At 38.5% G+C, this 26,552-nt stretch overlaps 1 protein-coding gene across 1 annotated transcript; it reads right to left on the bottom strand.

Annotated features, from left to right (window-relative positions):
- Positions 1-8,962: 8,962 nt before the first annotated feature.
- LOC145999397 (thioredoxin, mitochondrial) lies at positions 8,963-21,576 on the bottom strand. The gene is made up of 3 exons (XM_083136345.1): positions 21,274-21,576; positions 12,939-13,062; positions 8,963-9,336 (listed from the first exon to the last, which is right to left on the bottom strand). The coding sequence occupies exons 1-3, from the start codon at positions 21,483-21,485 to the stop codon at positions 9,223-9,225; spliced, it is 450 nt and encodes a 149-aa protein (XP_082992471.1). The 5' UTR covers positions 21,486-21,576; the 3' UTR covers positions 8,963-9,222.
- Between the last annotated feature and the right edge of the window lie 4,976 nt (positions 21,577-26,552).

Raw genomic sequence — 26,552 nt, 5'->3', positions numbered from 1 at the left:
GCCCAGATGGAATTGAAAGCTCGGGAGAACTGTTGAAAGTGTTTTTTATCATGCTGTTTGTGTGTTAACAAATATATACTTTTGTACAAAAAGTGATAGACGTATGAACCTTGCACTGGATATTAACTTAGTCTGTGTAGATAATTTTTAAACATTATGCAAGAAAATGATTCTCTATGTGGATTTTCAGTATGGGTAAAAATTACCGAGGTGTAAAAAGTTTTTGTACAAAGTAAAAAAAAAAAAAGACCTATGGAGTTGCAATTATTTTTTAAATGTGTATCTACGGTCTTGGTGGGTATTTATTGAATTGATAAAAGAACGATAAATTTATGTGCATTGCAGATGGTTTGTGGGGCTAAGTGTGACATATTTGGAAAAAAACATTTTTTTTTTTCTCGAAATTATGAGGTGCATTGGCAACATTGGTCATATCAGAGGCTAGTACCAGGTGTGCCCAATTTCTGGCCATGTTATGCAGTCAATGCCAAGATGAGCGAGTTCTTTTTCTTGTGTAATCGTTAAAAAATATCCACACACAAAGGTATACAGAAGGTCGATCCGCGTATATGTGCCTGATTTTGAACCGTCCCCCCTGTGCACAGAATCAACCGATCCAAGCGGTTAAAAGCGTGGGAGGGCGGTTAGAGCCTGTAGTATCGTGGCACTATCACGAGTGTGTGTTGTGTGCATCATGGCTCCTAAGGTGAACCGTTTTTGGGAGAGGGCTACGTAGTTGCACTTTTCCACCCCCAATATTCGGTGTCAAAAATTCAGAAACGGTGCAAAGAACATGGATGTGCCTTGGGTTCGACAACCATCAAGAACATAATCAAGCAGCATAAAAACCACGAGGTTCCAGCTATTCAGTCGCTCACCAGGGGGACGAGGAAGTGAGCATGCCACTTGTGTCTCGGAAGTTGCATCGAATGTCACTACAGGAAAAAACCCCGACGCAATGTGTGATGGCCACACAACTCCACATGGCCCAGTCAACTGTGAACCGCACCCTGTGTGAGAAATTGAACCTCCAGAAGGTTTTTAAAAGTCGTGAACATTACGTCAGTGAGGCCTATTGGGGTAAGGTCTCATCACATACATCTCGTTCTACCCAGAACTTTCTGCAACAGATGGCGACAGACACCGGCATTCGGGCTATTCCATTTCACGATATACTGGTGAAGTCACCGGATGCAAGTCCCATGGATTTCTGTGGGTTTGGTCTACTGAAACGGGCACTTTCCTCTCATCGTGTCACCACTCTCCGAGGCCTGTGGAAATCCTGTCAGGAGGACTGGCAGAAGGTTCCACTTCCTGTACTTCATCGTAGCCTCCTACAATGGAAATTACGGTCCAGGGCTATTGCCATGACACACGGTGATCACATTGAGGCCAACCGATGGTGGTCTCGTGGATTTTCATAAGGTAAGTGCTATTCCAAAATCGGACACATATATACGCAGATCGACCTTCTGTAGTAGCACCAAGTTTTCCGAGACCTCGGAAAATGTGTGAACTACAAGCTTCCCAGTATAACTTAGCTTAGCGATACTAGCGCCACTGCTCCCATACCAGGTTTTCAAATGTTTTAGTGGAACTATAAGGTTATTCTCAAAAAAATGGGTCGAAATTAGGAGATGATTTCACAAAAAAATTAAAATTGTTGAATATTTGTAAAAATAATGATATATTCTGTCCTTAAAGGACCTAATCAAAAGCTAACCTTGGCCAAGATCATTTGCTCCTAGTTCATTAGAAAATTAATGAGAAGTAAGTGTGTGATATGCAGCAAAAGATGCACATGCACGTCACCGGCAGCAAACCTGTTAAATGTTGAAAAGCAACAATACAGATTGAAGACTCAACCGTGACTGCAGCCACAAACCTGTATCCTCATGGAATCAATTTCATGCTTGTGTTAGACCTGTCTAGTTTGTTACAAAGTGCCACACAGTGTCAACTACCTCATTGATTTGAGGTGCACCGCTCATGTTCTGGAGTGGTGTACAGTGTGGTCATCTGATATGTATTATCTAGGGCTGAGCCAATACCACTTTGAACCGAGGCCGATACTCTTACCGATTCCCACCGATACTGATACTTGAAAATTGCAATAATTGAAATTTGTTCACAATATTTATCAATAATTGGTGTGTAAATATTCTTCTCCAGTTATATCCATCAATTTACCAAGAATTTTACTTTGAAATATTCAAGAATTACATCAGAATATTGAAATACATGTTATGTAATCACAAAGTCAAGTTTTCACGCAAAATTGGTGTAATATAAAAATAAATTTTGAATTTTGCATAATTTCCAGGATAATTAGACTCTGTGAAAATGTCACATGGCATTTTTGTGGATCTTGTGAATGACCAATATGCCGGAAAAGTATCGGCTAGTGTTAGTAGATATCAATACAGGGTGTCCCATCAGTGGCGTGCGGTGCTAAATCAGGCAGGGGAACAGGTGACCTGTACTTGCCCCACCTCCCATACCTGTCGTAATATACGAGGTGCATCCAGAAAGTAAGTTTCCCTATTTTTTTCCCCGTGAAAGTAAACATAATGAGCCGTGTAAATTGCGCATGCGCAGCAGAGCTAAGACGTATCAATCATATGCCAGGTGGACAGATCCCGCCCGGCGCCAGTAGCAAAGCAGCAGTGGTCCGAAGTGGAAGCTCGTATTCCTTCTCCCGCCGCATGCCAGTAGCGAGGCAGCAGTGGTCCGAAATGGAAGCTCGTATTCCTTCTCCCGCCGCATGCAACGTTCGGTCGGTGATAAAGTTCCTGAATGCACATAGCATTGCGCCAATTGACATTCATCGTCAGCTCTGTGAGGCCTATGGGCCGAACATTATGAGTATGCAGATGGTGCGTCGCTTGTGTCGGCAGTTTTCGGAAGGTCGTCAAAGTGTCCATGATGAAGAGCGCAGTGGGCATCCGTCCCTCATCACTGATGATCTGGTGCGGCAGCGCATCGTAGAGAACCGTCGCTTCACGATTACGGAGTTGAGTAGCCTTTTTCTGCAGATATCGCGATCCGTGTTGCATGAGATTGTAAAGCAGCGCCTGCTGTTCAAAAAATTGTGTGCCACGTGGGTGCCGAAAAACCTGACACCCGAACACAAAATGAAACGTTCAGGAGCAGCACTGACATTCCTGCAACGGTACCATGATGACGGCGATGATTTCCTCGACAGGATCGTCACGGGCGATGAGACGTGGATTTTGCACGATACATATGTTACAAATTGTCAGAAGTGACATACATGAAGCACGTTAAAATTATGACAATAACATTGTTAAAGCAAATATGATATAATGTAAAGAAAACATTAAAAACAAAATTGTTGATGCACAACAAAGAAAAAAATAATGAAAGCAATTTATGAGTGATCAGAGGGAAAAAATGTTTGGTCGAGACCTGTTTCATATCTCTATTTGTAGATTAAGTTGACATTTTTTTTGTAGAGTTGAGTATTCTTGTAATTCAAACATCCTCAATGCAATAATAACATTCAGATGGCCGAGTTTTTTCATGACGTCCGCTAGATTTGTAGAAATTGTGACAAAAGCCAAACTGTTCCAAACTCCCTTCTCAGGAACAAAAAGGACAACAATAATTTGCCCCTGGAAGAGTATCCAGTTAATAATTTTACACAGTTGTAGTGACTTGTTTGAAAATGCCTTCTGTATGATTTTGTTTTAGTTTTTAATCCAGTTAGTATAGGTATTGGTTTGCTGTCTTTTCTGTAAAGTTTAATGGAACTAAAAAGCTTTCATCTTCAGCCGGTCAATCAAACAACAATCGCAACCCTGCGCTCGCAACATTCGTTTTGTTGTCCTGCCACTAAGTGCATCTTGGCTTGGGGTTGGTGGAACAGGTGGACGCGAGCTGTTCCCTCGGAAGCTATTTCGCAGCGTTTAGCCAAGGTATTTAGCAGACGCTTAGACTGCAGAAGATTTTTCCAGTTCGTTATGAATGGCAGACGCAATTTTGCAATGAAATTAGGAAACTATGGACTTACTACACTCAAAACTATCACACTACAACACAATTAAACTTTAACACATAGCAAAAATTCGAAGGAAAAGGAATTCGCTATGTCTCTCGCATGGAACAGCTAGAGAGTTCAGCTTCCGTGGTGAGGATTGTTTACCTTTGCACGTGGTCAGAAATACTCGGCGTCAGGCCGTAGAGGTGGAACGACGAGGGTAGGTGAAGTAAACAAACGCCCAGTCACGGTGAAAGTTTTTCTTCTGCGTTACTTTTGGAAATGTTGATTTTGGGAGAAAGAAGTGTTTTATTATTATGTTAATATAGATAATTTAAATAGCTTCAATGGGCGATAAGTAGGAGGGAACAGCCTGTTCCCTCTGTTCCATGGAGGGACCGCCACTGGGATAGGCCATGCAGGACCTATTCCCTGGTCACCGCGCTCTCCTGATATCACACCCTTCGATTTCTTCTTCTGTGGGGTATGTCAAAGATTGTGTTTACCACACTCCTGTTCCAGATGTTGCTACTCTTCGAAAAAGAATAACCGAGAGTATCCTAACTGTTACTGGTGATATGCTGGGGCAAGTATGGGCAGAAGTGGATTACCGCCTTGATCTTCTGAGAGCAACTAGAGGGGCGCACATTGAGGTGTATGGCATATAAACGTGGATAGTTGGAGCTCATTTAGCAATGAACAGCATTGTTCTATTGCATGTAGTTTCCGAGCTATGTTTTTTGTAGTTGTACAGGGACTTTATGAACATCCTGTACTTACATCAGTATCGGCTCAGCTGTAGTGTTAATGAATCAACTGAATGTTGAAAGCAGCAGACAGGCATTTGTTGACTCTTCTGAACTTGAACATTGTTTTTCTTGTGTTCTTCTTGGTTCAAGAAAATTTCCCTGAACCAGCCTGACATGGGATATACCTGCAGGAGACTAGTAATTATTGCTTCATTCAGTTCTTGCTGTTGGTATATACAGGTGTAAAATTGCTAAAAAACAAACAGTTGTTTAACAAACATTATTTCGTGAACACTGTTGATGATTTTTATCTGCCGTTATTCCTATATGAGGGGTTCAAAGCGGAAGTGGCCCAACTCCAAGACAGTTTTGGGAACAAGGCACATTTAAGTAACGAAGTTCTGTTTAGCTGTGGCAGCTAGACGTCTGCATATGCTGCCTTTTACCTACCCACTGCCTGCTTGCTCGCGAGGACAGGTATACCTGCTCGCCTGCCCACGGCAACGAGTCGACTTGCATCTTTACCCGGGTTCTTGGTCTTCAAGGCGCTCTGCGCTTACAAGGTAACTGGGCATTCAACAAGACCCGGGCACCTGCAAAACCTGCTGGAAGGAAACAGCCCTCCGGCAGCGTGTCGCTCCAGGTGTTTCATCACCACGTGGACGGCTGCAGCCAGTGTTGCCTACTTACGTAGCTCCTAAATCCTACGAAGTCCTAGGAGGAGCTCTCTGCTTTAAGGAGAATTTACAGTATATACTTAGTGATTTCAGTTCATTGTAAGCAGTTTTTATCTTATTGCCAGGAAATGCACGCAGTATTACAGCTTCATTTATCTAAATGAATGATCGAGCAAACAAAAATCTCCTCACTGAAAACTAATTGTTTTTCATTGCATGGTGCCTTAACCAGGCACGCAGTGGCGCAACCAGAGCGGGGCAGGGGGCATTGCTCACAACCTTGGACGGAAATTAAGTCTAGCGGAGGGATCAGGGTGGGGGTCAAACATTAAAGTACAAGAAAAAACAGGCTAGCAGAATTTAAAAGTAGCAGGGCTAAAGGGTACTCAAGATGGAATTAAATTTCATATTTTTCTTCCATTTTCCTTCCAGACGGCTAACGGCACCTGCAAAGGGGGGGGGGGGGTGGAGGGGTAATTGCAACCCCTTGATTTCAAATTTTATGAAAGTAGAAATATATTATAAAATATTATACAGTCTCATCAAGTTCAATGTCGTAGCAAAGGGGTAGCGGGAGACGGTCCTGAGCGCCGAACGATCTAAGTGAGAAAAGTTTTAAAACAGAGAATGCTATGGCGGCCCGTGATATTATTTGCTATTAATGTTGGTTTCTTACGAGTTGGATGAATTGATTATGTAATACGTCGCTCCATGTGAAAAGAAAATATTGTAGATGGAAATTTTACATGCCATATGTATGTACATTCGGAATGCATTTATCATGCACTTTCTTTCTTTCAAAAACAGTTTGTGTGCTTGTTTTCCATTATTAACTAATGTGAAATTGACGTGTTGAAAAAAAATATTTCCAATCCTGTTTCAACACAAATGCGTGAGAACCGACTTCTACCCCCTTTTTGCATGATTTATGAGGATAATAATGCCTTTCATGCTACTTTATTACGATTATTGTGATTGTTGTTGTTGGCACGTTTATCCAAGTACTTGCCCCCCCCCCCCCCCACCCCAAACGAGGGTAACGGCAATGCCCCTGGCTGGCTACGGCCCTGGTGTTCGCAGTAGAACAGTGTGTTGTTCGACTCGCGACCTCAGCGTCGAACGTGACATGTTTCAGTCCTGCCCTATATTACTTTATATATGTATATTGGTTGTTTACGACATATACTTATGGATCCTGTGCCACGGAAAACCTATTTCAATGTGTGTGTGTGTGGGGGGGGGGGGGGTAGCAACAGTCGTAAATCTCATTTCATTGGTGATGTGGCTTACGAAGCTTTGAGTTCCCTTTTTATGTAGTGAAAATATAGTGCAGTTGGCAACACTGCAGAACGGTGTGGGTCCGGTGCCGTTTCTACTCGAAGCAACTCCGTCATGCAGAGGGAGGGGTCTGCAGTTGATGGAAAGAACGAACTGAGACCTACTAGGTATCGTAAGACTGCGGGTACCCGGCGGGTCTACAATGCCTGCCAGGAACGATCTGGGCAGGTGAGCATACAAGCTGCTCAAGCGAGGGTGTTGCGCAGTTTGCATGGTATTTTAGGAGCGATGTCTCGCGAACGGGTCTGCTCCAGGTCTTGTGCAGGCCTCTGGTGGCAGCACATAGTGGTTCCTCTGTGAGCAAGAATTTGAAACTTAGGAGATACATACTTCTAGTACTGAAATGTTACTTCACCGTTCTAAATTATACACTCAATTTTCACGAAAAGTCTCGGAACACCTCATATATGTAACAAATTGTATTCTGTAGTAGCATAAGGACTTGAAGCAGTTTTTTTTGCATGGCAACATAATTTACGTAAGCAAGTAATCATGGAAAAGCAACTAAATGAAAAAAAATCTGACCATGGATAGGAAATAAGTTTTGACCTATTTATTTTTGGCTTAATGAAACCTTGAATGTTTGAGGTTAGGGGGCGAGTTCCTTCTTTTACTTTCATACAGTATTAAGTCACTTGAATCATTAAGTCACATCGTGGATGTGTGGTCTAAGGCATCATACTTTAGGCTCCGGCTATGGGATGCTTGCAGATTCGAGCCTCCTGGGTGAAGTATAACAACTTTTCTCCAGAGATTTCGGCCTGCGTATGAGACCGGTTGCCACCCACCATCGTGAGGAAATTGGGGTGCTATGAATGAGAAGCATGAAACCCTCTAACAATGACAGGGTTCATTGTACTGTACCGATGGTGAGGTGGAAGTGAGGCAGGCAGTCGGTAGGTAGGCCCAGGCCCTCAATGGGCTGTGGCGCCATGGGTTATTATTTTATTTATTGAGAAAATTCCAGATACAGCACAGGTAACCATTTTACACTGAAATTGTCAACAATGAGAAAGCAATAATAATAATAACCAAAAAAATAATTAAGAATAACAAAACAACATAAAAGTGAATAGCAAATGAACAAAATAAGAGATGACACTATGTGATATTGATTACAAGCATTTCTTCTGATAGAAGACCGAAAGGCAAACTTGGAGGAAAATATATCAATATTTGAGGAGAGATAATTGTATTGTGCTGCAAGTCTGTAAAAGAGAGATCTTTTTTGAATTTCTAGTCAAGGTTTTTTTTTTGTATAAAATAATCTTGTGTTGTGCGCATGGGTACTCGAAAGTGGAATTCCTCAAGAAGTGTGTTGCAGCGGATTTTGCCATTCACAATTTTGAATAAATAACTGAAATCATTCTGCAAACGTCGCTGATAAGCAGTTTGTAAGTTTAGAAAAGGCAAGAGATGGGGAGATGAAAAATTGCGCAATGAGGGAACCCTGTGACGGACTATAGCTGGGAAGAAGTGAAAGACTGAATCGATTCTAGAGATGAGTGGGACATGCCATGGACCAGACAGGAGAGCAGTATTCTATTATTGGGGAAATCCATCAGATCTGTCAATGAAAGAATCCAACAGTCCCTAACGGATGCAAAAAAGCCCAACCCACTACTGGTCTTGCCAAACACATCAAATACCATAGCCATAAAATTCAAAAGGTACAAGTCAAACACACTGCCCACACACTCGTAGACACCAAAATCAAGGAAACGCATGCCGTAATGCACTTCCCACACGAGCTGAACATCGATAACGGACAGGCACACCACACCTGGATTCCCCTACTACAACAGTTAACACCGGGAAATAGCAGCAGACGACACGGGCGCAGATGTACAGTTAACAACAGCGCACCTAGCAGCAGCCGGAGAACTACAAACAAAAGACTCACGCCAAGCAACAGTACAGTGAGTTCTGAGGATGGTGGCGGTGGCCACTGAAATTAATAGAACAAAGAAGAAAAAACAGTTTCGCGGATAAAGTGAGTACTAGTTTCTCCATATTAATGTCTATGTTGACAGTGTCAAAGTGCAACACAGAGTCGTCTACCTCATTGATTTGGTGTGCACCGCCCACATTCTGGATTTGCTGTACAGTGTGAAAAGGTAAAAGGTCATTTTTTTTAGTTCACATTCTACCTTATAGATGGCAGTACAATATGAGAACAGGGGAATGAAAACACAAACTTCTACTTTGGTAAAATATTTATTCCTTGAAAGCCGTACACAATGTGTGTTGTCAAAAAATACCCTGCCTTTGAGCATCCATAGGACTAAAAGAAAATACGTATATGTACACGGTAGTTTTGATATTCAGCTAATTGCGCTTCACAATGTATCTAACATTGGCCTTCACGTTCCCAAAAATATCACTTGCTAACATTTCTCTGTACAATGAGACATGAAGCCTACTTGGAGTATCTTAAATTTTGCTTTGAAAATCTATATTAATTCACATACTGCTTTACAAACAGTCTAAGTTTGTCCTTGTCTTGTAGTCCAACGAACTTGCCTGCCACTTTTCCTTTCTGCATGGCAAGAACAACAGGTACTGAGCTCACCTGCGAAGATAAGTGAAAATTCATTTATTTTTTATGCATCAGCTATACACATGGCACAATGAATTATTAATACTCTTGACCCCTCACTAGAAGATCTCCGATGGAAGTCAAGTGACATAGCAAAAGGCAACTCCACTATTAAGAGTTGGGGGAGTACATCCTAAGTCAGAAAAACATGCTAGCGATGATACAACAGGTGCAGCAATGCAAGTCATCGTATATTTTCTTCGATATACAGGCTAAGCAATGCAAAACTATTCTGTACAACTGAAAAAACAATAACAACCTGTTGCTGCAGACTTATGTTCCGTGCTTTGTGTAACTTCGACATCAACTCCTGCGCACAAGAACACTGACCGCAGCAGAAGGCTTCTGACTACCCCCAAAATCTGCAAATGGACCGGTCTTTCCCTTTCCCAGTCTCCCCTCATTTGGTGATCTTCTCGTGGGCTGACTGCTGTACAATTAAGTACAAGGAAAGGTTTAAATTAATATTCCTTTGAAGTATCTAGTATAAATTTGCAATATTCTAGGTGATGATTTGAACAATAAAAATAAATAAAATTTAAAATTCCAACATAAAAACAAATGGTTTATTTACAATACAAAATCATTTGCAAAAAAAAAAAATTATGATGCAAGTGATAGTGTTGTATTTTTCAGACTTGTTTGGCATTTCGACTAATGTTTACTAAGAATCAATAATATAAGTGATTAGTTTTCAGTTATGATTTAAAGCTGGCAGCACTGCTCCATTATTGTAATTCAAAGTTGTTACAAGCACTTATTGATGTAATGTTTCCCCATAATAGCATAAAAATAAATAACCCATTGGGGACCCAGGCATACCTACTGACTGGCAGCCTCACTCCCACCTGATTCTACTCATCCGAGGTGGGAGATGTGTGGTCAGCACGGCAAATCCCCCATCATTGTTGTAGGTCTCCACGACCAGGTTATGCTACTCACGATGGTGGGTGGCCACCGCTCCCATACACAGGCCGAAATCTCGGGAGAAATGTTGTTACGCTTCACCTGGGAGACTCGAACCTGCGAGTGCCGGAGCCCAAAGCATGATGCCTCGGACCGCACAGCCTCGGTGTGGGAGCCCATACTAGCATTATCCTCTCATAAAACAGGCATACACTTCAAAGTGACCACAATTTTGCAATGCTCTTATTATAATTAATATAGTGACTGAAATAATAATTTAACATTGGCATTCATTTTCTATGCCACGGGGTGGGGGCTTTCCACCTTCCAGACGTCCATGACCACTGTAATATACACCATTAAAAAATCAATAACAAACTGGGGGATATGCCAATTTAGCGATTTCTACCCATGTAGCATGTCACAGCCATATAGAAAATGCAGCTTTAACTTGTGTATAGACATGCACGAAATGTGTGTATTAGAGTACTGCATGGGACCACTTTCACTTGGTCCTACACGTTTCTGTCTCCCACCCTTGAGCGTATACAATAGAGCATCATTTTAATGTGGTAATAATCATAGATATCCTCCCTTGGTAGTTTCAGCCCACAATCATCAATTTTATTTTCATACATCACTGAGTACACCCCCGAGTTATGTAAGTAATGCGTTCCGTAGACCTTTACGTAAGTTGAATTTGTAAATTGCTTGAAGTGTAACTTCGTAAGAAACTGCAATATTTATTATTATTATATGTAGGTATATTATTTACACAGTATTATAAATATACCGGGTGTCCCAGAAGTCTTTCCCTGATTACAAACTTTATTCATATCCACTATATGCAAGGTAGAGATGTGAAAGTGGTGCCAAAATGTCGGAAAACTAACGAAGTTTATTTGTTGCAGGTTTGAGTAACGTGGCTGTAGTGTAGCAGTGTCAGTGCCCAGAAAACCGGAAATGTTCACAAACCAGGAAAAAGCTCAGCATGTCCTCTGGTATCACGAGACCTGGTCACCAATAACAGTGCAGAGGAACTTTTAAATGTACAGAATTCTTTCGTCTAGAATATCTGCTATCAATAAGTTGGTATTTAAAAAATGGAATTTATCTTAATTCCCAAATCCTGTCAAATGAATTCCCAGGTCCAAGAAACATTGTATGGAAAGATGCCACCCGATGTCAAGAGAATTAATTCTGGATTCCTTCGCACTGACGCTACTACACTACAGCCACATTACTGAAACCTGCAACAAATAAACTTGGTTAGTTTTCCAACATTTTGGCACCACTTTCACATCTCTACCTTGCATATAGCGGATATGAATAAAGTTTGTAATCAGGGAAAGACTTCTGGGACACCCAGTATATAATATAACAGTATTTAAAAATGAAACATCATAAAGCAGTATTTATTCGGATACTATAAAAAATATAAAAAAGAATATAAAAAATTGAAATCACACTTTTGAAATAAAAAAAAAATTCTTGTGACAGCTATGTACAGTTATTACGTAACTGCAAAAGCCTCTCCCTGCAGAATCCTAGTGTGTATAATGATGGTATTGAAATAATACAATAAAAACCTGAAACTGTTCATGCTATCAATAATCCTTGACAAATCTTTAACAATGTGATATTTACCTATGCATTGTTCTATCTTACCTCACTAAACTGGTGTAATTATGTACAAGGCGAGTCGGAAATATGGCTACACATTTGAAGTCAATGTAGTGTGTTACTGTACAATGTAGAGGTAAGTGGTGAATGGTATATTAAACTTGAAACTTCATTTTTCATGTCAGATAAGTGTCATGTGCCCAAGCTTACATGATTAGCCAAGATGGTGTTGAACATGCAGCAACAAATAACAGTTGCAGCGTGGGCAATTGCATACCAGAATGATTGTGAGGGCTATATGCACAGCAATGGACTTAAAGTAAACCACAACTTGATGTAAGCAGTCGTTTTCTCAATTTTCCCACAGTCGACAGCAACAATGTTAAGTTAAAAACATGTGTTGCCAGTCTCGCAATCAATCTAGTGTAGAATTACCCAAGCTGCAACTGCAACTTTCCCTCTACATGGTACAGTAACACACTACGTTTGCTTCAAAAGTGTAGTCATATTTATGACTCACCCTCTATATAATGTCAATATCCTTGCGTGAATATCCTGTTCAGAAATGTTTAGTACGTATGTATTGTATGGGTGTGTGCGTGTAAATGTGTGTTTTTTTCTATTTTCTTTCTGTGCCTTCTTCATTTTTGTTTTTGTTATTTTCTTCATAATTATATATTTTTTTCCTCATTTGGTTTATGTTTGTTGTTTTCAGTCAACTGTATGCATAGAAAGGCAAATCGGGACTGGACCTACATTTTAAAGTGGGGTCAGAACCACTGTGCTATCGGGGAGGCCCTGAGCTAAATGTATGAACTGGGTCAGGTGGGAGAACAGCCACAGGCTGAACTTTGCCCTTCAATCAAGAAAATTTGAATTGAATTGAAATTAGGGTTTTGCAACTTTCCAATCAATATGTATCTAGCCCTGTATGTCTGATATGTGTTTGAAACATGACACTTTGCATGTGATTGCCTGTAATAATAATAAAAACTAATTCCTAATAAGGCCTAGACTTTATGCTCAGCAATATGTTTTATACTCACCCCATACTCCATTGCAAGGTCAGTGTTTTCGTCAATATCTACTTTGGCCAGATGAACCTTTCCCTCCACTTCTTCCAAGACTGACTCCAGCCGGGGACCAAGAGTACGGCATGGATTGCACCAACTGTTGATGCAAAAAATTAATTTCTTTATTTGTGAGATATGCACAAAAGGTTCAGAAACAACAAAAGCTGAAATTGTAATGGTTTTCTACAGAGCATAATTATTTATAAAATACAGTGCGGTCCAACATAATATCCCCACTTGCAACTTCCCTTTGTATATAAGGTTTAGCATAGAGGGGGGGAGGGTAATCGCCGCCACTGATTGTCAGAAATATGTTGACTCCAGCAATACATTCATATTCATATTCTTCATTTCTGTTGACCTATGTCCATAGGTATGGAAATCGTCATATAACAATACATACAGTAATAAAATATTACTACAATTTTAGACAAGGAATACAGTAATGATTTTAAGAACTACTACATGAAGGAAAACCAAATACACTAATAAACTTTTAATACAATTATAGACAAGAATTACAGCAATGATTTGAAGAACTTCTGCATGAAGGAAATCTAAGTAGAGGAAGAATACACTATTGGAGTGAAATTACATACAATATTTAAGGCGAGCACAATAATAAGCAAATATTTTTTTTAGTGTAAAAATAAGATGTAAAAGTAACTATGTGACTTATACAACATGGAAGAATGCAATATATATACAGAACCGATTAATGATCATTTAGGCACAATAATAGCATATAGTGAATACTTCGTACATGATAATATAAATAGTATAATTACATTTTCTGTATAACCGAACCCTCTTTGTTGACAATTTATGTAATTTAATATTTACAAATTTAGAAATTCATTTATTGAATAAAAATAATGTCGTAATAAGAATTTTGTTAATTCCCTCTTAAATTGGGTAGTTTATTCCATTGTTTTCATGTGATCAGGTAATTTATTATACAGGTGGATACCTACGAATTTAGGACCTTTTTCAAGGAGAGTGGTATTATGAGTTTGTATAACCAGATTGTGATTTTTTCTTGTGTTGTATTGATGTACTTCCTTGATACGTTTGGAGAAACTAGACATATCTTGTTTTACATAGCACAGTAAATGTAATATATATAGGCAAGGTAATGGTAGAATGCCAAGATCCCTGAAAATTTTCCTACATGGTTCATTTATTTTCTTTCCTGCCATAATTCGTACTACTCTCTTCTGCAAAATAAAAATTTTTGCACTGTTTCTAGCATTCCCCCAAAATACAATTCCGTATGTTAGTTGTGACTGGAAAAGACTGAAATATGTTATTCTTATTGTCTCCCTGTTTATTATGGTTCTTAAGGTTCGTATACCATATATGGTTTTGCTTAATTTCCCTGCTAGGTGCTCTATATGTATGTCCCAGTTGAGATTTTCCTGTATCCAACTACCCAGGAATTTTATGGAATTTGTATATTTGACGTGTTCATTTTCTGTTTTTATTACTGGTTCTTCATTGTTCTTATTTCTTGAATGATGGAATTTTATTGCTAAAGTTTTGTTTTTATTTATCGTCAACTTATTTGTGGGGAACCATTTGCAGAGTTTGTTTGAGGTGTTTTTTATATTTGAATTTAGAATTTGTTCATTTTTGCCAGTTATCACAATGCTCGTGTCATCTGCATATAAGGTAGTTTTAACTGAGGGTAAGTTTGAAGGGAGGTCATTTATGTATATGGTAAATAGTACTGGCCCTAGAATAGAGCCTTGAGGAACACCACATGTCACTTCTTCTAGCCTAGAGATATGGGAAGATGCATTGGTATTTGTCACTTCTACATGTAAGATCTCTACAGCTTGACTGCGATTTTGCAGGTAAGATCTAAACCAGGTGTTTACTATACCCCTTAGTGATTTAATTTTTTCAGAAGTTGGTCATGCGATACTGTGTCGAAAGCTTTTGGTAAATCAAGAAAGAGACCTACACACTGTTCCCTATTGTCCAGGAGTTGTCTGACATGTTTGATGTATTCAAATATTGCTGTAGTTGTTGATTTATCTTTACGGAAACCATGTTGTGATTTAGATATTATGTTGTTTTTATTTAAGAAAGTTGTAATTTGTTTATTCATTGCAATTTCCATGATTTTTGAGAAGGGTGAAAGCAGAGCTATGGGCCTGTAATTATCTACACTACGCTTATCCCCTTTTTTATACACAGGTTTGATTTTATGCACGGTAAGTGCATAAGCTGCTAACAGGGGCGTAGCGAGACTCGTGCATTCAGACTCAATGCCCCTTCGTTACTGCTATTACTGGCTAGAACTACGACTACAAAAATGGTTAAGGTGCCAAGGTATATAGGGTGCTCGTATAATTACCCTGATTATGAAGGGGCACTGATGTCTGCCCCCAGGGGGGGGGGGGGACACGAGTCTCGCTACGCCCCTGTTAGCAGCTTATGCACTTTAAGGTATTGCTGGAGTCAACATATTTCTGACAATCAGTGGCAGCGATTAGCCCAACCCCCTACTATGCTAAACTTTATCTACAAAGGGAAGTTGCAAGTGGGGATATTATTTTGGATCGCACTGTATTTACATATTGTACTGAACTTTCTCCTGCAAATTTATGAATGTTTAATGATTTTTTCAGTCTCATAGGAGAATTGTAGAAATGATTGTTGCAGTAAATTTGAACCTTGGTGAAAGAAATTTCCACTGTTTGGAGTTTGAAGTTCTGAAAAGTGCAATTTATTGGTGATAAAAAGATGTAAAAAGTACCTTACACACGCATTCTTTGCTCATAGAAGAAAGAGAGAGTAATGTAGAATGACGGAAATGAGCATGAAAGTAAATTTGAAGCTTTATGAAAGTAATTAGCAATGTTTGCAGTTCTAAAAATTCCTATTTATCGCTGAAAAAAGATATAAGAGGTACCTTACGCATTCCACAGATTACTGTTGATACGAGGCTTGAAGTGGTGTCGTGCTTCAGAGCAGTACTAACATGATGAGATGTTAAAAACATTTAGGGAAATTATTGTAATGCTATAGAGAGACCACAAGGAAAAAAACCTTGGACAAAAAGTCCCAGCGCAGCTTTCCCTTCTTCTGTTCAGCTTGGGCCATAAGGAAGCATGGTCCACTCTCTCCCTCCCCTCGTTGCGGGAGTTTGGTGCACAGGAGTCGCGGGTCTGCGCAGGTTGTTTTGCTTGTGGTTCCACTATAAGAGCCCAAACCCTGACGTGCATAACCTAACTATGATGGTAGCAGCAGTACATAACCAAAACAACATTAAAAAATGGCTGATGATAAGAGGAGAATCAATCATGTAGGAGTATATGGAATGAAAAAAAAAATCTCAACAAAAAATGCAGTAAGTAATGGCTAAAACGGTAACACTTTACTATACCGGAGACGGATATCTTCAAATTTACAGGAGAAAATACTTACGCAAATCATTTTCTGTAGCGTTGTTGATGTTCGGGAATGTAGTTTTGATCCATTTTAATGAGAATGCATGTGGTTTTCTACGAAAATCTCTTTCCGACACGCTATTGCTGCTGCTAACAGCCGATGTCCGTATATGGTAAATTGAACGAAAGGAGTGCTAATGGAACCTAACCTAACAGGCCTAACCTAACCTAGTAGGCATACCTCGTCCACGTGATGGTTCGTGGGGTTATCGTGAATTTTTGGGCTAACGTCAATTGTTTTTTGGGGCTACCCGTGGATGGTTTGTGGGAAATAACGAACAACAGTAAGTACTCGTTACTGTAAGAAATAGATATTATTTTTGTTAGAAATTCATTATTTCGCCTAAAGAAATGTTCCGCAATGCAGAATAGTACGTTAGCAATGTAAAAAATTGCAAAATAAATCATTGATAGGTGTCTCTGGTATAGTAAAGTAGTACCGCTAAAACTTCAAAGTATGTGTTAACAGACATAAATACAAATCAAACCTTGGAAAAAATGCTTGTGTACCATGATATGAAATCGGAACAATCAGAACTTGGGCCGATGAAATGATTATCATCTGATACTAGTGTTAACGGTAAGTGTAAGACTGAAAATTATGAATACTCGCCAATATTTCATCAGTGCTCAGCCATTTCCTGATAAAATGTTGATGAACACTTGTTAAGATGATTCTTGCACAAATTCTGTTTCTTCTTGACTCCCAAATTCCTTTCTTGATATGGGTGATTGTATGTCAATAACCCAGAGAAATTGACAAGAATATTAGCTGGTGTCGGTTTAAAGTGTTTCAGTAGGATTTGGACATTCAAATTTTGGATCTGATATCAAAATCTTCAAAGGCTTGAACCCAACATATCTAGTATAAAGACAGTAGGCTGCTGGAAATATTGCTTCATATTTTATCTAAATTTTTTTGTATCTATAATTCATTCATAATTGATGAAAACTGGATGACATCGGGCACAAAATTGAATAACACACATGCAAGGCAATGTAAATATGAATAAGAAGCAGATTAAAAAATATAGAGTGATAGAGAAACTGATTTCAATTGTATGCATGTGCAATTGTACTCGGGGAAACATACAATACAGAATTGCACATAAAGCTATGTTTTTATGATGGCAGCACTGCTCCATTACCTTAGCAATAGTTGACAAATGGCTGCTCCATGTAAAACAAGTATATAGGTCAGAAATATACTTCTGACAGATAGACAAATTAAATTAAGTATTTACTATGCATCTGTAGTACGTGCATTATATGTGTAGTAAATTCATATGATGTACAACTTATACTTGCATAATGATGAAATTAGGGCCAAAGTTCATTCTGTTTTATTGCGATTTCATCATGCTACGAATGCAATTTTTACATGGTTCGATATTAATGTACGTCTGTTAACACATACTGCTGAGTTTTAGCTTTTACTTAAGGTTTTGTTCAATATGTGCTTTCGTGGTTAGGTTAGGCAGGTTAGGTTTGGTTCCCTTAGCATTAACATAAAATCCCTAAATGAATTCTACTAAGGTTCCGATTTACTTCTACGATATTTACTTTCGCTTGTCGACGGAGAATATCTTGTCCATGAGAAGTGCGTAAGGTAATTTTCAATTTTTTTTTTCAACAAAAATAACTCTTTTCGAGTCCAAACAGTGCTCATTACTTTAAGGAAGGTTCAAATTTCGTGCGACAATGATTTTCCAAATTCTACGATAATTAGTCTCTGTGCTAGGAGAAATCATAAAACAGTCGGGACCGTTACAGAGATTAGCATACAGCAATCAGAAGTGGGCACTTTCTCAACTTGGAAAGAATATATAAATGGACCAGATCATAGCATACCAGTAGAAGTTTTGAGGTGGGCTACCAAAATTTGGCATGACTGTGGTCTTTCCACTTCAATGGCATAAGCAGTGAACATCAGTAATGTTTGAGAACATTTCTCAGGAATCAAAATTAAATGCATTTATGCAATGACAGTAATTGTATATAGCACCATGTTATAGTGGAAAAGGGTAACACTTTACTATAGGTGAGACGGATTTCTTCAAATTTACAGGAGAAAGTACTTACGCAAATCATTTTCTGTAGCGTTATTGTAGTTCGGGAAATGTAGTTTTGATCCATTTTAATGTGAATGCATGTGGTTTTCTACGAAAATATCTTTCCGATGTACTATTGCTGCTGCCACCATTTGCTTTCTGCACGAGATCACAACGTTCCGTGTAAACACCGTAGTCCGTGTTTCAACCCACACCGTGTTTTCGCTATAAGATGACGTGTCGAGGATGCGTCGTAAAGTTGTTGCCGGGTGTGGAAGATGCCGTGGGATTTGTAATTCAACACGGAATCTTGAAGAAAGAAGTGGAATGCAGGACGTGGAAAGTTAAAATTAAAATAATTCTGTGTATTTTCTTTCATCGAGAAAAACCGATGTTGTCCGTATATGCTAAATTGAACGAAGAGTGCTAATGGAACCTAACCTAACCTAGTAGATATACCTCGTCCCCATGATGGTTTGTGGGGCTATCGTGAATTTTTGGGCTAACGTCAATGGTTTTTGGGGCTAACGTCAATGGTTTAATAATTACTCAGTAAATTTCTCGTATCGGACAAACAGATGAAATTTGTTAGTTAATTTAATTTGAATATTCGTACTTACGTATTCTGCATTGAGAAACATTGCTGAAGGTGGCATTTTGCTTATTTCACCGAAATAAGCTCTATTTGCGACATATCGAGTAAGTTTTCTTTGTTTCCTTTTGCCTTCGGTAACATGAAAAATGGCGGTCACAGTTTCACTACCGTCCTCGGCATGCACCCAAAAATACCTACATAGACCCAAACCATTGATGCATAGCCCCACGAACCATTTCCGGTAAGGTTAGGTTAGGTAGGGTCACGTATAGGTTACAATAGTTAAAAATTGGTTTCGAAAAAAATATGCGTAGCCCCACACACCATTCTCGCATAGCCCCATGAACCATTGACACATAGCCCCACGAACCAATGACACATAGCCTCACAAACCATTTGCGAAAACGAACCTTCTTCAGTTACAAAAACACATGTTTGGAAACACTGACTGGGATTACGTCATCACACACAGGCTACATCCACCTGGAAGTAAATGATGCAAGAGCTTTCGTGCATCTGTCACACATTTATATCGAAAAATAGATGATTTACCGGCAAAATTCAATGAACGATGAGAGAAAACACTTCCCCAAACTTCCACAAGTATAAAGAAACTGCATTCGGTAAGTAATTTCTCCTGTAAATATGAAGAAATCTGTTTGTCCGATACGAGAAATTGACCAATTACTCTTTATGTCAAAAATTGAACTTTTTGTGTGAAAAAGTAACGTGGTGTTTCTAATTTCTTTTTAAATTTAGGTATTTTTCTGTGAACAAGGTTGCAACACTGCACGCACACTCCAAATCGACAAAACACTGGCACAACGTGCGGCATGAGATTACAATACCGGACCACTCTCCAATTCCTATAAAATTTCGCCTACTTACTAATTTCGGCATCTTAATGACGTATCTGTAGTTCATATTTGGCGGTCACTTGTTAAAATTGTACATTTACGTGTAGAACTTTTAAAATAACCTTGCGATTTACCATGGTGATTGTCCATACACAGCAATTCGGAACCATATTTCTTTCGCAATTCGTTAATGGTCTTCCTTTACACACAACAATCTTGCTGACATCAGACGAGGAATGCCCACGAGGTTAGGTTAGGCCTGTTAGGTTAGGTTCCATTAGCACAAATACAAAGAAGAGTTAATAATTTAGCTAAGTGAACTATACCTAGTCTTGCCTGTTGATTTCTTCATGTTGGGAAAATGGCGTCTTCCGTGGAGCTATTGTTCTTATGGTAGGGTTATGTTACGTTAAGAAAACATAGTTTATTTCGTTTTTTACTCGATTTCCATACTTGACCGCCAATCATTACATGCAGATTCGTGATTAGGAGTTCACAATTAGTGAGTAGGCGAAATTTAATAGAAACTGGAGAGTGGTCCGGTATTGTAAACTCGTTCCCAACGTGCAATGAATGGGTAAGCTATCGCCTTATTGTGTGTGGAAATAAGGAAGAACAGTAAGTACTCGTTAATATAAGAAACAGACATTATTTTCTCATTATTTCACCTAGAGAAATGTCCCGCAATGCAGAATAGTACGTTAGCAATGTAAAAAAGTGCAAAATAAATTATTTATAGGTGTCTCACCTATAGTAAAGTAGTACCTGGAAAAGCACTTCATTTAGGTCGTATGTATCATTACCTTTTGAGTTATTTGGGGAACATGCAGTAAATTTCCTTTGAATCGATTTCATTTTGTTTTAATCAACATCGCTTTTCTGCCATTTTTGATTATTTGCAACAACGAGAATGAGTGATGAAATAAATTATGACTGGACACTCACAAACACCCATGTGCAGACCAGAGTTCGATCCCAGGCTCCTGGGTGCTAACCACTCCACCACAGAGGTCGGCAACATGTAAAATACACCAACAGATTCCATGTGCACAAAACATTTACCGAAATTATTGAGCTTGATCTGCAGGAATTATTCAAAACTTCCCATCTGGGAGGTGTAAGTGTAAATTTTGGGTCAAAATGGGTATGTGAAAAAAATTAGGGTAACTTGTAGAAGTGTTGTGGTGTGTGAATAAGTCACTCACATTCTGCGAAGCTAACTACACCGTGATTTAGGCAACGAAAGCAGTACCCTAGACGTGTGGACCTTCATGGATGTGTCCGTACAGATTTTACTTGTCAAACATTCAACACAAATATAATTATCTACGCCTCGAAATAACTTACGTGGCATGGAAATCCACGATAACTGGCACATCGCTATTCAAAACTCTTTCTTTGAAATCATCTGGATCTTGCACGTTAAAGGTTTTACAGCAGCTAGTACTAGTACTGACAGGCCGATGAGCATCAACAAATGGACTATTTGGCCTGTGAAGATTTTGATACATGCTGCACAAATTGGTGCTTCTTTTAAGCACTGTTCTAGAAAGTGACATTGTGTATCAGAACGTATTATTAATTTCTAACAAAATTAACACAACTCTTGCTTTCTTATGTAACAGTTTACTACTATCACTTCTGCTTCCACTCCGGAAGCGGAAATTACTTTTCTAAGCAGATATAATTTTTTTTTACAGCGTATTTGGCATGGTATCGTGTCTTGAAAAAGTTCTATATTTCCAATTTTGTAGGGAAATGGCATATTTTGTCCGTCCTAAAAGTAAAGATTTTAAAAACTTTCCATCCCGACTAAAAATTTCTGTTGAGGGATTAGAGATTTTACTAGTAATATCTTCATTGTTCCTGGGGCAACACTACTTTGAGCAAAATAGTGATGCAATCACATTTGAAATTGAGTACAATCAGTAATTTTATTTTTGTTCTTACTGTGTAGTTCACATATCGGATTTGTATTATTGACTGAAAGGTTGAATTTCGACAAAGTGTTTTTGAAACTGGATCGTGCATCCATTTTCACCGATGGGAAAGGACTGAACAAAGTACTAATTCTGTAGAGGTGACAAAGTTTCGTGTACAGACTAGGTTTCACCGGCTTCGTTTTACGTTTGAATGCTTACTTAAAACTACTTCAAGAATAAATGTACTCAAAGTGAAATAAAGCATTTAGATCGTATTATAATGGAAAGAACATTGTGCTTCAGCTTCAGATTGTGCGTACTGTATTTTTGTGTTTACTCTGCAGCAAGTGGCGTGGGAAACCAAACACATTTAAAAAACACAAACGTTTACAGGCATGTTGACATTTCTACCCAGTTGGTCAAAATTATACATATAATTACAATGCAAAACAATAGAACAACAGACGCAAACAGCTTTTTCTTCGTTGTAGAGCCCTATTTACACAATAATCTGTCGTACATTGAAGCTCAAAGTTTAGATGAAAGTGTGGATAAAATGAATTTGAATATTGTGGAAATGAAAGTTGATGGTTGCGAAGACACAAAATGCTTCCAAATTGATTTCTTGAAGCCGTTACGTGCGGGCCGTGTTATTTCTGTGCAAGTGGAAGCTATATATACACACTACTTGTCACCCTGGCCTTATTATGTTAAACAGTCAGAGTCTCAACTGGTACTATATGAAGGGAATTTGTACTTTTATTCGCCATATGTTACAGAGAACCAACATTTGGATTTGAAAGTTAGTTCTAACAAGATTGAGTATTTTTCAGATATTTCTCCTACTGCTTTGAAGGGGAACTATATCAAATATGGCCCATACAAAAATATTAGACCATTTGCAGACAAAATAATGAAAGTTCATTATGAAAATAATAAGTCATTTTTGAGTGTTACAAATTTGGAACGTACTATTGTAATATCACATTGGGGAGTAATTTCTGTCAAAGAAGTTGTTGATTTGAAGCATCGTGGTGCAGTTTTGAAAGGACCGTATTCGGGTCATGTAAAATGTAAAGCAGACCATAATTGTGTGGAAAGGTTTCTCACTATCCTTCCAGCATCAGCCACGAATATCCGTTATTATGATGAAATTGGCAATATTTCCACGTCTCATGTCAGAACCACCTCTGATGCTGTGTTTGTAGTTTTGAAGACAAGGTACCCTATGTATGGGGGATGGAAAATACAGTATGTTTTAAGCTACGATGTCCCATCCTATGAATACCTGTACACATTGGAGGACCAATATTTATTGAAGATGCGTCTAGTTGATCATGTTTTTAATGATATGGTAGTAGATGAAGTAACCACCCATATTATTCTGCCAGAGAATTCACATATCATTAGAACCATTCTTCCATATTCAATTGATAGGCAGTTTAATTCAACACAGTTTTCCTATCTAGATACTACTGGTCGACCAACGGTAAGTTTTAAGAAAAGGAATGTAGTTGAACATCACATGCAAGAGTTCATTCTTATGTATCAGTTTTCCAGCATTTTCTTGTGTTGCGGACCCTTATTACTTATTGCAGGAATTTATATATTCTTTCTTATAACGATTTTGTTCAACAGATGGAGTGCTTACATTTAGATGTAGCAACAAATGATTGAAAAAGTATGTAAGAATGTTCCTTATTATATGTAGTGCATGATTCACTTATTACGATGGAAGTAAATATGAAGGAGTTTCGAACTAAGTTTTTATAAAGATTAAAAAGCTGGAAATTAGGAACTTCTGGAAGAGTTCTCAAAATTAGAACTTCAGTACTGAACCTGCCAATATTTATATGAGCTCCTGAAACATTACGTGAAAGAAGGTCTGTGTGTCCAGAATAGAATAGCTCAATTTATAGAGTTAATGAAATAGAATTACAGTAATGAGAGTATACCAGTTGTGCTACATACTACAGAGAGTTTGTGTTAATTTGTCAGTTATGCTCAAGCATCTGGAAGTTAGAAAAATCTTAATATTATATCAATTGTTTTCAAAACCCTAGCCTTATGTTGAATCCAGATAAATATTGTTCATGGCTTGAATTGCATATTGTTTATACTCTTTTTAGCTTTGTGCCAAGATCTTTACATAAGATCTGATCCATTGAAGATTAGTTTATTCTAGTCAGAAGTGGGAATAGTCAGAGTGTGAGAAGTGTTTACTTTTTGATTTCTGATTTTCATTGTATGCAATATTAATCACAGCAAACGTATTTTTCAAGTGCAAGAATGCCAGGTTTATAATAAGTGTTGCAAAACAAAAAGGCTGAAATTATTTGCACTTCTTATTTCAGACGTTATTTGTCAGTGAAGGGAATTGTGTTGATATGTTTGTTTTTATAAACCTGTGATTTTATGTTTGTTTTTGTAAACCTGTAATTTTGAATACAGTTCAGTAATTTTAAATTATTATTTATCATTTGTTTTAAAGTTTGAAACTATGCTTATTTTGTCCTGCATGTATGTGGAACAGCTTTCGTACATCAACCATCTTATTTTTCTGACTGATATGAAATAGGGATGGCCAAATCCAGGTAAAATTATCAGATATGTATGTGGATTATCTGAATTTTCCAATTTCAAAATGTCTGGATATCCGAATGTGTACATTATAAGGACAGTTTTATTGTTTATCCATTTTACGGACTGTCCACATATTCTTGTATTCATTATGTTTGTATTTCACTGTACATATTTTAAACAAAACCTTCATCAAATCTGTACTATTTGGATTAGCCAGATATTCATAGAACCAAATTACCTGGATATTCAGATAATCCATTGAATTTAAAATGGATATCGGATAATTTGAGATCCAGATATCCGTTATCCGAATTTTGTGACAATTCCTGATATGAAAGCTGTATAGGTCAGAAGATTTAGCATGAGCTATGGGTGGCAGAAAACAAAATACATGCTTCTTGAAGCTTTCCTGGCAGCGAATGATGGAGGTTTTCTTGGGATATCAACCGGGTGATTTCTGGATAGGCTTCCGAGACCTAACGTCAGTCTCATCTTCAGGGAAAGGAAAGAAAGAGAGAGGGGGGAGTCTCTCTCTCTCTCTCTCTCTCTCTCTCTCTCTCTTTCTCTCTCTCTCTCTCTCTCTCTGAAAGAGGAAGAGAGAGAATAAGCGGGAAGAAAGAGAAGGAGAGAGAGAGAGAGAGATAAGAAAGCTTGTCTCTCTCTCTCTCTCTCTCTCTTTTCTGATGAGAGTGACGTTAGATCTTGAAAGCTCGGAAGCCTATCTTGACATCTCCTGGTTGATATCCCGAGAAAACCTCTTCATCAAAACACATGCTGTCTCCAATGCTTCCCCAAGTGAGATTCAGACTGAAGGGACACACATTACAGGAAACTTAATTTTGACATCACTATTGAAGCTAGGCCTCCCCGATGGAGCAGTGGTAGCGTCGTCGCCTTGTAATCAAGGGGTCCCAAGTTCGATACCGGGTGGAGGCACATAGTGGTTCAGATTTCACTTTAAACTGTAGGCCCAGTTCCGATTAGCCTTACGGTGCACAAAGTGGACTTAAAACACCAAATCAAACAAAAAGTATTGAAGCTGTCCCAAGTGCAAACAGCATGGGGACTACTCTCCATTCCTCTTGATCTGATAGTGAATGCAATTGTTGATGCTGCACATTTAACAGCAGCTGACTTGCTTTGAAAGTAGTTTTAGTATAAATGACACTAAATTTTACCTCTTTATGAAGATAGAGCTCAGCTACATTTACCAGGTGGTGAGAATAGCAAGAACTTAAGAGAAAATTTGGATAATTTTTAGAAATTGGCACAGAAAATAACGGAAACATCGACAATAACTTTATACAAATTATTATTTTTGTAGTATTTTTATTATATGGTGAATATGGTTTACTCTCATGTATTAACTCCAACTAATAAATGGAATTAAAGGCCTCCTGATGGTGTAGTGGTAAAGTTGCCTTGTAATCAAGGGGTCCCGGGTTTGATATCTGGTAGAGGCACATTGCACAGTGGTTTGGATCCCACTTAAATTGTTGGTCAAGTCTGTGCATCAAGTGGACTTTAAACAACAATTCAATTCAAAGAACAAAATTGGAAATGCAAGTTACCCCACCATGGCAGTTGAGATTAAAACTACTTTCTTCATTGTTTTGTGCTTTTTCTCTCTTCGGATACCAGTTTTTCAGATACCTAGGTACATATTTTCTTTTTCCATACATACATCCATGAAGATAATTATAAAATAGCAACCTACATAACTTATCTTTTCCTTCAACTGTCTTCTGACTTATGAAGGCATCAAATAAATGATTACTGTCAGCTTCCCTTGCGTTCTTAACTCCTGCCGACTCAGTTGAATCTAATCTTACAAGTCAAGTAAGTTGGATACATAACGTTACCAGAAGTGGGCCAAGCTAGCAACTTGGCTTGAGACCTCAAACAGATGTGGCTGGCTGTCTCTGACTTGGTTGGAGTTTAAGAACACAAGAATATTTTGAGACGAGACCAAGAATGAGACAGCCATAGATAACTTGAGGTGAGACCGAGACATTGCTAAGTCATCTCATCGCAGTGCAATTCCTAATTGTACTCATGAATTTCCTCTCTTCTGCATGTAAATACGTATAAATGGGTGTGTCAAATTACAAGATCTGGTTT

This window comes from Lepisma saccharinum, chromosome 15, assembly GCF_977018435.1.
Source record: "Lepisma saccharinum chromosome 15, izLepSacc3.1, whole genome shotgun sequence".
Classification (NCBI taxonomy): domain Eukaryota; kingdom Metazoa; phylum Arthropoda; class Insecta; order Zygentoma; family Lepismatidae; genus Lepisma; species Lepisma saccharinum.
The sequence above is the reverse complement of the archived record's forward strand: the minus strand, read 5'-3'. Positions and strand labels throughout refer to the sequence as shown.

What these genes read in the sequence shown, in the direction of transcription:
- LOC145999397 (XM_083136345.1), bottom strand. Translation starts at nt 21,485, where the DNA reads ATGTCACTTTCTAGAACAGTGCTTAAAAGAAGCACCAATTTGTGCAGC. An exon ending in ATCGTGGATTTCCATGCCAC is followed by an intron (nt 13,063 to 21,273) that starts GTAAGTTATTTC and finishes TTGCATCAACAG; the next exon opens with TTGGTGCAATCCATGCCGTA. An exon ending in ACCTTGCAATGGAGTATGGG is followed by an intron (nt 9,337 to 12,938) that starts GTGAGTATAAAA and finishes TTATCTTCGCAG; the next exon opens with GTGAGCTCAGTACCTGTTGT.